The sequence below is a fragment of the Nicotiana attenuata genome, unplaced genomic scaffold (assembly GCF_001879085.1).
Source record: "Nicotiana attenuata strain UT unplaced genomic scaffold, NIATTr2, whole genome shotgun sequence".
Classification (NCBI taxonomy): domain Eukaryota; kingdom Viridiplantae; phylum Streptophyta; class Magnoliopsida; order Solanales; family Solanaceae; genus Nicotiana; species Nicotiana attenuata.
Window position 1 is genome coordinate 371,132 of NW_017670822.1, and position 15,368 is coordinate 386,499.

At 33.8% G+C, this 15,368-nt stretch overlaps 2 protein-coding genes across 2 annotated transcripts; both read right to left on the reverse strand.

Moving 5' to 3' along the window:
* Positions 1-318: 318 nt before the first annotated feature.
* LOC109243669 (wall-associated receptor kinase-like 22) lies at positions 319-3,277 on the reverse strand. Its single transcript, XM_019410640.1, has 3 exons — positions 3,192-3,277; positions 2,455-2,849; positions 319-1,868 (listed from the first exon to the last, which is right to left on the reverse strand). The coding sequence occupies exons 1-3, from the start codon at positions 3,214-3,216 to the stop codon at positions 1,059-1,061; spliced, it is 1,230 nt and encodes a 409-aa protein (XP_019266185.1). The 5' UTR covers positions 3,217-3,277; the 3' UTR covers positions 319-1,058.
* LOC109243670 (wall-associated receptor kinase 2-like) lies at positions 3,200-5,397 on the reverse strand. Its single transcript, XM_019410641.1, has 3 exons — positions 4,848-5,397; positions 4,240-4,677; positions 3,200-3,319 (listed from the first exon to the last, which is right to left on the reverse strand). The coding sequence occupies exons 1-3, from the start codon at positions 5,371-5,373 to the stop codon at positions 3,222-3,224; spliced, it is 1,062 nt and encodes a 353-aa protein (XP_019266186.1). The 5' UTR covers positions 5,374-5,397; the 3' UTR covers positions 3,200-3,221.
* Positions 5,398-15,368: the final 9,971 nt, after the last annotated feature.

A 15,368-nucleotide genomic window follows, 5' to 3' on the forward strand; every position in this document is an offset into this window, starting at 1 on the left:
CTGAATGAATTATTTAGCTCTGTGAAGTATTTTTCCCCTGTCATATTGATTCAAGATGGTTAAAATAGCTCACTTTGACTACAGGATTGCACTTTCTTTGGACCGTATTTGAGTTGTTCATTGTCCAATTGAGAATATCTATCCTTTAGCTGTTTCGGGTTAACCGAAACTTCGAGTATACACTGCCATTGTCTGAAATCTGAAATGGACCCTTGTTCTACGGCTAAACCTCAACATGATCTCCATGTAGAACATAAACATCTAAATTCATAATCACTTAACACTATAATATATGTTTAAGAGTTGGGGTAGTACAGATATATAATAGTTCTCTGACTTCATAACAATTTGTAATGAATCAGAAATCAATTACACGTCAGTCTCAAACTAGTTGAGATCGGATACATGAACTATCTGTATCCTTTCGCGTACAATTTATTATATCTTAAGGTAAGCTGAATTGACACTGGTTATACTCTATGTATAGGCAGAGTTAAAAGGGCAGAAGATAATAAACCAAAAAACCATATTAACAAATTATGTGGGACAGTATATACTAGCTAGTCTTAAACTTCCACACCCTTAGCGTTCAAGCGGTGGAAAAACACCTACATAAGCTTCTACTTCTGAAACCCCATATGCAGTCAAAATCCTAATTCTTCTTGTCGTCCGTCGACAAGTTAGTTTCTAGAATCCTTCACCTACATATTAGTACGGAGCTTCCTCAGTATTATCACCTAATAATCATTTCATAAAACGATTACACTTGTTAATACATACATAAATGTGCTAACATGACAAATATATTCCTACTTAGTTGATATCACCTATATAAATTTTTTCTTCCATTGTGCCCTATCTTTAGTTTGCATGGATTCCAAGAAATTATAGGTATTTCCAAACCATTTTCTTCCATGTGATTTTAGGTCTACGTCGTCCCCCTTTTAGCACCATCACTCACCATGCTTTCGTACCTATGTACCGGTGCATCTGGAGGTCGACGCAGGCAAACCATTTCAAGCAACCTTCTTTCGTTTCTATTAAAGTAGCTAGTTCAGTTAATCATGAGACACTAAGTTCTGATTATCTTCTTCTGTACAATCAGATTTACAACTATATGAACTTTCACTTCTTGGAGAAATGTTATCTTGAAAACACTCATCATGAGGTATATCTTGCCCCCTTTTTCTTAGTTGATCAAGCTCAGCTGCCACCTCCTTCATGCCTGGCCTTCTCCGTGCATTATAATTTAAGCATCTCCTGGCAAGCTTAGCCACAGCAAGAATCACTTTTTCATCCTCAAGGTCTTTTATAATTTCAGTGTCTATAATCTCAAAAATGAGATTTTGTTTCAATAATAATGTAAAGCGTTTGACCAAACCTGGATCTTCTATTATGTTTGAAGAGACAACTTTTTGGCTTGTCAGAAGCTCTGCAAGAACTACACCAAATGCATAGACATCACATTTGTCATTAAGTTGACCAGATCGAAAATATTGTGGATCCATGTAACCAAATGTACCCCCTACTAGTGTTGTTAAATGAGTCTTGTCAACGGACAATAATCTCGAAAGTCCAAAATCAGAAACCACTGCTCTAAAAGTATCGTCTAATAATATGTTGCTTGATTTGATATCTCTGTGAAGAATGGGAGTAGAAGCACATGAGTGCATGTAAGAAAGGGCCCATGCTACTTCCGCAGCAATTCGCAAGCGATGGTCCCACGATAGTATTATTGTTGATGGTTTTGAGACAGTAGGATCAGAATTGTGACTAAGGTTTCCATGAATATGGGATGACAAGGTTCCATTAGAGATGTATTCATAAACCAATAAAGGAACTTCAATTTCTAAACAACAGCCAAGTACCTGTCAGAAATAATAAATTTAAATATTACTCTCTCCTTTTTAATTTATGTGGCGTATTTTGTTTGGACACAGTTTAATAACAAAAGAAAGACTTTTGGAATCTACTGTCTTAAACATGCCATGAGATTTATGTAGTTATAAAGGCATGCTATTAAGGTAAAATGAGAACTTTAACTTAGATTTTCAAATATAGAAAGATATCATTCCTTTTTTAACAAACTAATAAGGAAATAGTGCCACAAAAAAATGGAACAGGGGGAGTAAAAGTGTGATTAAATGCTGGGTTCATTTGTCTTTTGAGTTATCCTACGTGTTTAAAGTCTGTCTATTGAGTAATTATAGATTGTTCATTAAAAATAGTTTATGTAAATAGGTGTTTAAAAGTTGTTGTAGTAGCTATATATAGGTCAAGTCTAGTGTGTTGTTTTGTTAGAGTGTTGTATTTCCAATATTATTAGTGTGTTTTACGTTTATCTCTCCATTTTCCAGCCTCCTTGTGCCTTATAAATTTTTTATCCTTTGCATATTGTTATTCTCTTCTTCCATAATTCGTAGCAAGAGCCTAGTTTAAATCTTAAAGCAGTACCTTGACAATGTGTCTGTGATTTATCTGGGAGAGAATAAGTATCTCATTTATAAACTGTTCAATTTGATCTTCATCCATTTTATTGGACTTCTTCACAGCTACAATGCTTCCATCTGATAACATTCCTTTGTAGACAGCACCAGCCCCTCCTTTTCCGAGAATTCGACTTTCACTGAAATTGTTTGTTGCTTTCTCTAACTCCTCTTTGAAAAAGAGCTTTAACAAAGAGCCACCACTACTTTCTTCACTAAAGGGAATACGTTGTCGCAAAAGCAATCCACCGTTCCTCTTGAAAAACTTTTGTTTAGCTTTCTTTTCTTCCCTCTTCTGAAGCCTTTTGCGTAGCCAAAGACAAACTGCTATCAAGATTACAAAAGTAACTGCTGCTACAACACCTGCTTGTGAGAAAACCAATTTCATACAAAAGAAACATAACTCCATTTTTAGAACACCCTGAACTGGTGCTCCTCCTATTTTCCATAATTTTCCAGGCCCTTTTGTAATTTTAAAACTTAGATTAAGATAACTGAGCTTCTAATATTCTTAAAGAGCAGTTAGCTAGAATAAATGTTAGTATAAAGTTCTTAGTCAGGTATAACATGAAAAGGATAACGAATCTATTTGGCAGTTCAAGGAGTAATATGCCTCAAACAAAAAGTTACGGAAAGCATAATTTACTTAACAAAAAGAAAAATGAGAACAAAAGAAATAGGACAAAGAAGAGAGTTATACAATACCTAAGAAGAGTTGTGTAGTCAGCATATGTTTCACATCATTTGGGTCAGGAAACTGCCAGGAGTATTTATGCAGCGAGCATCATTGGGACATGAATGCTTCCCTTTTTGACTTGCACACTCGTTGATGTCTGTGGAAATTAACATCAAATCAAAGAAAAATAAGAAAAAGATACAACACAATGAATGGCTCAAAGTTCTTTGATCTCGTTATCAACAAGCTTGATCAATGGTCTAATTTTATGCTTGTTTTTACACAAGGGGATAAGGGAAGGGGAAGGAGGTAAGACGATAGTGAGAATAGAACCCTCATCTATTTTATGATAAATTCTCACTGGTACCATTGGACTACAAGCCTTGGTAGTAGTTTTATGTTTCTTTCAATTATTGAAATAAAAAAGAGTTTAACTTCTGTACACTGACAGTGTAGAACTTTTTACATTATTAGGTCACCTAAAAGATAACTACAAGTAATTATCCATTTTGAGTGAGATTAGTTACCTGAAAAATACGACATGTTACCTGCTAAAACAATACTTTGTGTCATTTTATGTGTCTTAGTTTGATTGACCAAGAAGTTTAAAAGTATAAGGAATACTTTTGAATGTTGTTGTTTTAAACAAAAGGTGTATATATCATGCCAAAGTATCCCTTGAATCTTGTGGTCTTACACATTCTATTTCATTCCTATAAATGAGTGTTATTAAGGGTTATAAATATGAATACTGGAAGTAAAAACATTGCTAAACATAAGAAACCAGGATCTAGTTACTAAGTTACGAGTTTGTCTAAACCTGGTAGCTTTGGCTTAGAACCTGTTTGTGTGAAAAGCGCACTAAATGAATACAAATAATAAATCTCAGACCCAGTAAACTAGATGACATGCTGTAGAATCTTAAATTCGAACCCATAAAGTTCATATCATGGATCTATCTCAGATAGAAATGTGACGTTCTCTTTGAAATAGATTAAAAAGAAAGACACATAAATTAAAATTGAGGGGGTAATATATAAGTTAGATCCAGAAAAAGATGGACAGGGGAATTAGTACCTTGGCATCCATTAGGGAGGTAAGGGTTGCCTTGATAACCAGGAGAGCAATTGCACCGATATCCCTCAGTAGGTCTAGTAGTGTCATCAACGCACCTACTGTTCATTCCGCATGCATATTTTGGCGTTCTGGTGGCATTGTCGCAACTAACATTGCCAATTACCCAGTTCACCGCCAGCCTGCCTTTATAATAATCATCTTTTTTGCACTTACCAAGTAATTGAGTGAATTCAGATTCAGAAATGCCTTTCTCCACAACTAAGAAATAGGTGCAATTGCTAGATGCCCATGATGTTTTCTCCGTGTTCATTGTTTGTATGGAGGCAAAGGGAATTCTTGGCATTCTTGAAAAAGCAGACTGACAACAACCATTATTCCCAGTGCAATAAGATGATGAAGCTGAAGATAGAGCATTATTGGAGTCATAGAGCAGTGAACCTGTGACGTAAAAACACTTTTTGAACCACTTTTGCCACTACATTAGATAATTCCGTTATGTTAAGGAAATTCAACAATTTATAATACATATACCCAAAAAAGTATAATTTTACCCTACTTGCACGGTATAATTTTCTGACGAAAGAAATTCGTACAAATCGTTAAATTACCATTAGCTCCACCACTATCGCAGAAAGAAGCACGTCCACTTACAATATTGTCTTGACGTCTACTACTGTTGTCTAAATCTTTGATATAAGCATAAATATCACACCCAATGGCTACTAAATTATTCTTGATGGAAACACTGAAATGCTCGCCGATGGATTTTCCCGTGGTGTATTCATCACCGTAAATGTTCTTTCCCGATGATTTGTTGTAGGGATAAGGAATGGAAGGAACAACAACCGTGATGGTGTCCATGGATATGTGTTTCACAGATCTATAATAAAGACCATGACTAAAAGCAGTGTTGTTATTGCACCTCACTTCAAATGGCTCATTGAAGTAACACCCTTTTCCTATCCCAAATGGATAAGGAATGGTTAAGTTGCCGCATTTTTCTGGGCAGCCAGGCTTTGATGAAGATAATATTGCTGATAGTGATCTTATTCTTATAGCTGAAACTTGTGTTGTTTCTTTAAGAAGCAGGCCAATAAGAAGAATAAAAAATGGCCACATGGTGGTAATCTGCATCTTCGTATATACTGATACTACTGCATACCTTCTTTGGTAGAATCATATATTATAATGGCAAAAGTACTGGAAACCCCAGTTCTCCACAAACAATAAAGAAGAAAAAGACTTTACATTACAAGTGGAACATATAAGAGAAAAAGGCAAAAATAGCTCCTACGGGTGTGGTCTAGTGGTCAATGAAGTGGGTGAAGTCTCAGGGTTAAATCCCAGTGGGGGCAAAAAACACTAGGGGATTTCTTCAATCTATCAAAGTCTTAGTTGATAGAATTACTTGGTATATGTTGCTGGTGGTAGGTGGCAGGTATCCCGTGGAATTAGTCAGGTGCACACAAGCTAGTTGGGATACCACAGTTATAAATAAATAAAAAAAGCAAATAGTACACTATCTTTGGACATAGACTCAAAATGATTGTCTTTCACATGGAGCACTAACGAAGTGGTGCACTTTCAGTATGTGAATGTTCTCTCTTCTATATTTCTTACTTCTCTTTTTTTGTTTTGTTTGGTTTTGGTTATTTATGTTGGGAAGCGTGTCAGGCTAATAGAAGGGAAAAATATTTAAAAGAGAAAAGTAATAAATTGCACAAAACAAGATTTACGTGATTCGGCAATTTTTGTCTACTCCACGGCAACACAAAGAATAGTTCTTTATTGATTGAAGAGAAAGAAGAAGTCGAGGGATAATTTAAAATTGAGGAAGGGGATGCCTATTTATAGGCAGAGCGTCTGCTGAAAGAAAATTTTCAACGAAAAGAAGATGGCACCGCAAATTGCGCGCTGAAAGTTTCTTTCACATTTGCAGCCTGCCAACTTTGACTTGGTGGGGTGAGAGAGGCTGCCGCAAAAAAATTTCACGTTTTCTTTCTTCTCTTTTTCTCTTTGTCTTCTTTTACAGCTTTTGTCTTCTTTCTTTTATTTTACAGCTGGGTTTGTTCCTTTCAATCTCCCCCTCAAATCCATATACAGCAAGAAAGAAAATTTAAAAATAAAAGATTTGCTATTCTCTGGCGGCGCCTTCACATTATCAATCTTGAAGGCTAACTGAGGCGATGCACAACCTCAGTTTGTCAACACCGATAACTTTGGTCAACATGTCTGACGAATTATTCGATCCTGGTATGTTCTGTAGTGAAAGAGGTCATTCACTTATCAACTCTCGGATAAAATGATACCTTAACGGGATGTGATTGGATCTTGCATGAAATACTGGATTCTTGGCAAGATGAATTGCACTCTGGCTATCCGAGTGGAGTGTTTCTGGTCTTTGCATCATAAAGACTGAACCTGCTTAGTACCTTCTGTATATACTTTTCTTGAGATAATTTTAAGGTTCCTTCGGATCTCTTTCTGCTAATCCTCATCCCAAGCATCTGCTTAGCTGGTCCTAAGTCTTTCATTTCAATCTCCTCCGCCAGTTGTTGCTTAACCATGTTGATCTCTTTTATGCTAGATCCTGCAATTAGCATATCATCAACGTACAACAGTAAAGTGATATAGGATTCATCAAGATTTTTGATATAACAACAATGGTCCATCTCACATCGCGGGTGAAACCATTGTTATGCATGAATTCATCAAATTTCTTGTACCATTGTCAGGGAGCTTGTTTTAAACCATACAAAGTCTTCTTCAACTTACGCACAATGTTTTCTTTACCAGAAACTTGAAAACCTTCAGGTTGGTTCATGTAGATGTCTTCTTCAAGGTCACCATGCAAAAGCAGTTTTAACATCTAGCTGCTCCAAATGCAAATTTTCTGCAGCTGCGATACTTAGCACCAACCTGATAGTAGTTAATTTGACTACAGGAGAGAAGATCTCGATGTAGTTAATTCCTTCCTTCTGCTGAAAGCCTTTTACTACTAATCGTGCTTTGTATCTCTTCTTACCATCATGCTCTTCCTTGACTCTATACACCCACTTGTTCTACAATGCCTTCTTTCCTTTTGGTAACTCTGTAAGTATCCATGTTTTATTCTTTTGAAGAGAATTCATCTCTTCTTTCATGGCTAGCTTCCACTTATCAGAGTTTATCACCTGCATTGCTTCAACAAAATGTTCTGGTTCTCCAGCATCAGTCAGAAGTAAATAGTGGAGAGAGAGAGTTAACCTATCTGGAGCTTTCATGACTCTTTTAAATCTCCTTAATGTATGCTCAAGAGTAACTGATCCCGAATTTGATTCAAGTCCTGATTCCAGATTTGGTTCTGCATCTGATTCTATCTCTGGTTTCGGTTTTAGTTCTGATCCAGATCCGGCTTCTGGTTCTTCATCTTCAATTTCCTAATCAGTTGTAATCCCTCTAGCCACTTCATTTTCTAAGATTTCTTCTAACTCAACTGTTTCAGATTTATTTTTCAGAAAATAAACTCATACCTTTCTTGTGGAATCATCAATGAAGGTGACATAATAGCGTGTGCCTCCCAAAGAAGTTGCAAGAGTCGATCCCCAAACATTTGTATGCACTAGTTCCAGTTTCTCTTTCTTTGGTGTCCTTCCGCCTTTGAGAAACTAACTCTCTTTTATTTCCCGTAAATGTAATCTTCGCACAACCCTAATTCAACATGATTTAGGTTTGGCAACTTTTCTTTAGATGCCAACAACTTCATTCCTTTCTCAGTCATATGCCCGAGCCTCCGGTGCCAGAATGTCGTATCACGACCATGATCAACTGTTGCTATAGTATATCTATGTATTGCAGTTGCATACAGTGTTTCCTTTTTGAAGCCTCGTGCCACAACCAAATTTCCTTTGGTTATCTTCCACGATCCGTTATCGAATGTTGTTGTATATCCTTCACTGTCAATCTGACCCATAGATATCAGATTTTTCTTGAGGCTAGGAACATGTCGGACATTTTGTAATTTCCATAGCGTGCCTTGTGAAGTCTTTATATGAACTTCATCTTTCCCGACAATGTCCAGAGGTTCGCCGTCTGCTAGATAAACCTTCCCGAATTTTCCAGCAATATAATTATGCAATAATTCTTTGCATGATGTAGAGTGAAAGGATGCACCTGAGTCTAGAATCCAAGATTCGACTGGACTGTCTGCACAACAAATTAGTGCATCACCGACTTGTTCAGCAATTACATTTGCTAAATTTTCTTCCTTCTTCTTCTTTGGTTCTCTACATTGACTACTGTAGTGACCCTTTTTATCGCAATTCCAACAAGTAATGTCCTTGCGATTTTTGAATTGCCCTCTTCTCCTTGACTTTGATCTGCCACGACCATGACTTTGTCCTCTTTGGTTGCTTCTCCCCCTGCTTTCGGTATTAAAAGCAGATCCTAGGGAATCAATTGATTCTCTTCGGCAATATCTTCGCTTAGAACCAAGTCTCTAATATCATTCAATTTGAGTTTGGTATTTCCCGATGAACTGCTAACTGCAGTTACCGTTGCAGACCAACTCTCCATTAGAGATGATAGTAGAATCAATGCCCTGACTTCGTCATTAAATGTTATATTAACAGAACTCAACTGAGTTAATATTATATTAAACTCATTGATATGTTCCGTCACAGATCCACCTGGTGTCATCTTTAAGTTGAACAATCGACGCATCAAATAGATTTTATTTGAAGTAGATGGCTTCTCGTATTTGATAATGCTTGGTCATCTCATTAATGATGTTAAACGCCACATTTCGTGTTAGCGTCAAACGAATCACACCAAGAGCTTGACGATCTAATAGATCCCAATCCACTTGGCCATCTTCTCTGGTTTTATCTCGGTCAGAGGTAAGTGTAATTTTTTCTGGTACAAATAATCCTCTATTTGTATTTTCCAGAATCCAAAATCTTTGCCATTGAACTTGTCAATCTTAACCTTCCCTTCTTCTGATGCCGTTTTTCACACACACAAAAAAAATTTATGTGAATAGTGCCTGTGAATAGTAACGGCGAATACTATTCCGTGTAAGAAAAAATAACCCAACCGTATAGGTAGACAACAATCACTATTGGTGAACAATACTATCACTATTAACGAATAGTACTTCACTATTGTGAATAGTGTTAGTAATAATGATCAATAGTGTCGCACTATTCTTGTGAAGAGTACCTGCACAAATACCATACTTTTCTACCAGAATTACATTGTCTGTGCTCTGATACCAGTTGTTGGGAAGCGTGTCAGCCTAATAGAAGGAAAAAATATTTAAAAGAGAAAAGCAATAAATTGCACAAGACAAGATTTATGTGGTTCGGCAATTTTTGTGTACTCCACGGCCACACAAAGAATAGCTCTTTATTAATTGAGGAGAAAGAAGAGGTTGAGGGATAATTTACAATTGAGGAAGGGATGTCTATTTATAGGTGCGTTTGCTAAAGAAAATTTTCAGCAGATGTGAATACGAAGAAGATGGCACCGCAAATTGCGCGCCAAAATCTTCTTTCACATTTGCAGCCCGCCAACTTTGACTTGGTGGGGTGAGAGAGGCTGCCGCAAAAATTTTCCACGTTTTCTTTCTTCTCTTTTTCTCTTTGTCTTCTTTTACCGCTTTTATCTTCTTTCTTTTATTTTACAGCTTTTGTTCCTTTCGCTTTATATATGGAATAGTTGTTTCAGTTATTTGCAAAAGTGAAACTCATGTCTGATATTTAATTTTCTCATCCCATACGGATGAAAATAATAAGTTCTTTGGATCAAACCTATCTTTTTATGGCTCACTTATGTTATAAATTATTTTAAATATCTATTTATGTTCGATATGATTGTTTTACAAGAATAGAGAGGGCCGGCCGTTTTGAAAAGAGAGGGAAGATCAGATGAGAAAATTCCTTTTTGCTGCAGCATGCGCTATCAGTTAGCTTCAATTTGCATTTCGATTCATCGTTGTTGGATTGAGCTGAATTTGTTACAGGTAGTTTCTAACACCCTATTCTTAGTTCAGTAGAGATCGTGTTGGATAGACTGTAACTATAAATTTTTGAGTCAAAATGAACAGTAGCTAGTTTTCTGGAATAGTCATTCTTATTCTTCACTTGTTTTGTTATAGCTATTGTTATTTGTTACTATTGTTTTTCCTTGTTAAATATTGCTGTTATGACCATATTAGAGAACTTTTTTTTATTCTCTTTTCATATAGTGGAGCTTTTTGATGGACTGAAGATCCTGTGGTATTTAATTACTCTTAGCGTTGAAAAGGTTGTTCAATTGCCTTTGTCATATTTATTTTGTTGATTATTATAATTTCTAATCCAGATCAATTTGTGCTTAAGTTTGTTTACTCCTTTGGATTAATAGCATGTTTGGCCAAGCTTCAAAAATCAGCTTATTTTCAGAAGTGCTTTTCTCAAAAGTTTGGTGAGAAGCACTTTGTCTTTCGCTAACTAATTTGAAAGGCATTTCTGAGCAGCAATTAGTGTTTGGCCAAGCTTTTAAAAAAGTGCTTTTAAATGTATTTTCTCAAAAGTGCTTTTTCAAATAAAATGTTTTTGGGAGAAGCTACTTTTTTCTGCTTTGCTTTTACTCAAAGTTACTTTTTTCTCTTCTAAATGTTTGGCCGAACATTTCAACTTTGGAAAAAAAAAATACATTTGCCTTTGGATAAGCTTGGCCAAACAGGATATAAAACAGATTGGGAAAACTTTGACTAGTGTTCATTTATTTTCTGTTGTTCATTGGGAAGAGAAATGAATTATCATCACAATTCACATAACTCAAAAGACCCTCTAACTTAAGAACTCAAGTAATAATGTTTCTTGAATTATCTATCCAAAGTTAGAGATCTGCAACATCTTATCTCTTGTTCTTGAAGCAGTGTCTTGACATATCATGACCAACTTATTCTTCTAAACTAATCTATTCTTGCCTTCTACTACCACAAGAAAAAGAATTACTAGCAACTGAAAAACTAGTCCCTAAAAGTTTGATTCATGGTCCATAAAAGTCAATAGCGACCGAACAAATTTAGTCGCTACATTCGTTATAGGCTCATAATGACAAGTTTTATTATAGTCCCTAAGTGCAATTTAAGGGATCGTATTTTTTGATCTCTAAATAGTGTATGGGGTCACTATTTTTGGTGTCTACAGATGTTTAAGATCACGTTTTATTTAATCCTAAAAAGTCTTGAAGGTCAAAAACTAAGGTGGGTTTATGCATCTGTAAGGGCCTGAGCATTATTGATCCCTAAATGTCTATTTTAAGCTACAAGAAAATTGCTTTCTAGAGTTCCACATTTAGTAATGAGTTAATATTCCTTGTCCCTACAATGACAAGGCACCACCAAGTTTTGTTTCCTACAAAAAGAAAGAGAGAATACGTGCGTTGGTCGAGACGTGGGCAAGCTGGTTCGAACACTATGATTATAATTTTTTTTTTTAAATACTACTATTCTTGTTTTCGCTATATCAATCTCTCTCCAATTGGAGAAGCGCCGCACTTTAAGGATGTCATGTAGATAGCTTATTCTAATGCAAGCGTTAGTGGCTGCAACTATGCAGTTTAAAGTTGCCTTATACTTTTTCTCTATATTTGTCTTCTCCCTTTCTCTTTCTTCACTTTCTCTAATTGGATTATATCCTTCCCTATAATCTCTGGTCAATCCACTTTTTCTATCTTCTCTTTTTCATGTATTCCAGAAAAACAAAGCTAGAAAGTAAATCTATAAAAAAAAAAAAAATTGGGTTTTAATAGTTTCTTCTCAAAATTCTCAATCTCATTGAGCTCGATAGATTTTGGCTTTCTCTATATGAGATTTTTATTCAACGTCACGCGTGATCCTCGTACTAATCACCTAAAACACCCGATTGCTTAATTGGATGTTGTGTTCAAATACTTTCTAAATGAACTATTTAATGGAATTCCATGGAGGTATTATTCATTGCATAAGCTCTCATTGAGTTAATTATATTATGTGATAGCTGATATTATTTCAGTTTAATAATTGAATTAAAAAAAATTAAACTCTTTGCGTACAATTGTATACTCTGTTGGTATAGCTATATACTATACTGGTATCATATGTTAGTTGAAATATTTTTTGGTTGTATTAGCTACATTTAATTGGTACACTATTTAATTTTTTTTTCGTAATAGTAGAATAGTATAATATCTTGAATTTTTGTAATTTTCCTTTATGCATGTGTATTATGTAATCATTTTGATTTTTTCTTTATGCGTTGTTTTATATAATAGTATTATAGTACAATATCTTGAAATACATTCTTATATTAATATGTGGTACACTATTTTTTGATTTTTCTCTTTATGCATGTGTATTATGTAATAGTACTATAGTCATATATAGTTGCTTGAATTAACTAGTAGAATTATATACTCTATTNAATTAATTAGTAAAATTGTATACTCTATTGGTATAATTATATGTCATATTGGTATCATATGGTAGTTGGAATACTTTTGGTTGTTTTAGCTGCATTTTTAAGTGAATTTTATTCTGAAATGATTTATATGATCATGTTTTGCTGTATTGGATTTTCTTGTACCTATGGATATAGATTTTATAGTTATGTGCAGTTGTTGGAACGACCCCGTACAACTATATACCTTATTAGTATAGTTATATACTATATTGGTATCATATGATAGTTGAATCATTTTTTGGTTGTATTAGCTGCATTTAATTGGTATACTATTTGATTTTCTTTTAATGATAGTAATATAGTACAATATCTTGAAATACTTTATTTTATTAATATGTGGTACACTTTTTATTTTTATTTTTCTCTTTATGCATGTGTGTTATGCAATAGTAGTATGGTCATATAATTGCCGGAAATTAACCAGTAAAGTTGTATACCATGTTGGTATAGTTATATACCATATTGGTATCATATGGTAGTTTGAACATTTGTTTTGGTTGTTTTAGCTATATTTTTGAGTGATTACTATTCTGAAATTATTTGTATGAACATGATTTGCAGTGCTGGAATATTTTTGTGCCGATGGACATAGATTATGTGTATTATATAATAGTTTTTATAGTTATAGGGAATTGTAGGAACGACCTCATACAACTATATACCCTGTTAGTGTACAGAATGAGCAAGTTGTTTTGCGAATATTTAGCTTGCAATGCGAGCATGTAATTTTCTCATACTTTTATTGCATCCTTTAAAGTTTTGGTACAGTAGTATAGTCGTAGATAGTTGTAGCAATATTCTAGAGCAATCATATACTCTGTTGGTATACATGTATACCGTATTGGTATCATATGATACTAGAAGTCTTTTTTGCTGCTTATACTTTTATTGCATTTTTCAATATTTTAATCATTTCTATTCTAACTAGTATATATGGAGATTTGTGGTCATAGATTGTGTTTTCTTTCTCCATAATTGGTTGTGTTACTTCTAATGGTAGAGTGTGTACTGATATTTGTAGGGAAGGAGATCAAGGTTTGCATGGCAATCACGTGTTGATTCTTAGAATCTGATTATGTAATTTATGGTGCTCAGCAGCAGTCAGTGTGATATTCAGTGAATTAGATCAAGTGACAACTGGTATTATTTCAGTTTAATAATTGAATTTAAAAAATGAGAAAAAAGACAAAGGTATATTATACTAGTTATATTTTTAAAAAAAAAAGGTGAACAATTATTTACTATATCAATTATTTTTTCTTATTGTATAAAAAAAGAATAATAAAAAAATAGTGAAAACAGTAAATGAAATTGGATTATAAAGAGAAAAAGAATATAAAAGAAAAAGAATGTTAAATGAAATTAGAAAAGGAAAAAAGAAAAAAAGAAAAAAAAATGAGAAAAAAGAAACGGAGAAAAGAAAGAAAAAAGGAAAAAAAGAAAGGAAACATAGAAATAAAAAAATTGGAGAAAAAGGAGAAAATTCCCTACAAAAACTACTATGGGTAGGAAATGTAATTAGTTTATGGGTAGAAAAACAAATGGATAGATAAGGGTAAATAGTTTTTTTTTTTGTGGGTAGCTGTGTCATTCCCCCTTATTTTTACCTGTCCGTTATACTTGACATATTTGGCTTTTGCACACTCCTTATGAAAACGTTGAATAAAAGGATAATTTCACTAAATTGTTCTTATTTATACTTTAATCTCAATTTATTACTATTTTTGCTTTCACTATATTAATCTCTCTCCACTTTTATCCGAGTAAGTTAAAGATGAATAAAAAAAATTAGTTTTTTTTAATTTACGAAAATAACAAATATCTTGGACCAATTATTTTTATTAATTATGACCATTTTCAGAAGTGTGTATTTCAATCAGCTATGCAGAGTTGTTTATACTTTTTATATTGTACAAAAATGCACTACCACCAATCAGTGGCGGACCCAGAATTTTATACAAACGACTTAGAAAAAAAAGATATGTATTAGTATAATCGGTGAAGGGTATGACAAGCATGTAAGGTTTGATCACTTTTTTCCTGAAGAAAAAATCTCAAAACGAAGTCATTTTAAAGTTGCGCTCTATAGTTTTTAACAAATTATTTTAAAAAGATACAAAAAGTTATATGTTTCTATTTTTAGCAATTTATCTATTTAATGTAACAGTTTTTACTTCAAGAAATTCAGTTTAAAAAAGTACTAGCTGTAAGATATTCATATAAATCTAGAATTTTTCTTGTTATTATGTTAGAAGTTGTTATTTCTAAACAAAAGAGAATAAAAAAATTTATAAATACTAAAATAATTTCAATAATTAGTGAAAACGAGTTATAACCAAATCCGAAAACTTAATATAAAACAAATAGACATTTCAACATAGACTAAAATTAAAATTAAAACTAACAAATAAATAATTTGAATAAATCATTAAAATTTGAATCAAAATCATTTTGTGGATAGGTTTAATTTTTTAAGGCAAATTAAACTATAGAATAACTATTATTGATTTCAAGAAAAGGCAATAAAGTAAAATAGTAAAATGCCAAAAAGAGGACATGAGACTAATAAATTCAGATGGGACAAATTGTCTTTGACTTATGGTACGTAAAACTCCTTCGGCCAAAAATTTATATTGGACCAAGCACCGAATGGATTCGATC

What these genes read in the sequence shown, in the direction of transcription:
- LOC109243669 (XM_019410640.1), bottom strand. Translation starts at nt 3,216, where the DNA reads ATGCTGACTACACAACTCTTCTTAG. An exon ending in GACTACACAACTCTTCTTAG is followed by an intron (nt 2,850 to 3,191) that starts GTATTGTATAAC and finishes TCTCACAAGCAG; the next exon opens with GTGTTGTAGCAGCAGTTACT. An exon ending in ATCACAGACACATTGTCAAG is followed by an intron (nt 1,869 to 2,454) that starts GTACTGCTTTAA and finishes TATTTCTGACAG; the next exon opens with GTACTTGGCTGTTGTTTAGA.
- LOC109243670 (XM_019410641.1), bottom strand. Translation starts at nt 5,373, where the DNA reads ATGCAGATTACCACCATGTGGCCATTTTTTATTCTTCTTATTGGCCTG. An exon ending in CGATAGTGGTGGAGCTAATG is followed by an intron (nt 4,678 to 4,847) that starts GTAATTTAACGA and finishes TTTACGTCACAG; the next exon opens with GTTCACTGCTCTATGACTCC. An exon ending in CCTCCCTAATGGATGCCAAG is followed by an intron (nt 3,320 to 4,239) that starts GTACTAATTCCC and finishes TAATTTCCACAG; the next exon opens with ACATCAACGAGTGTGCAAGT.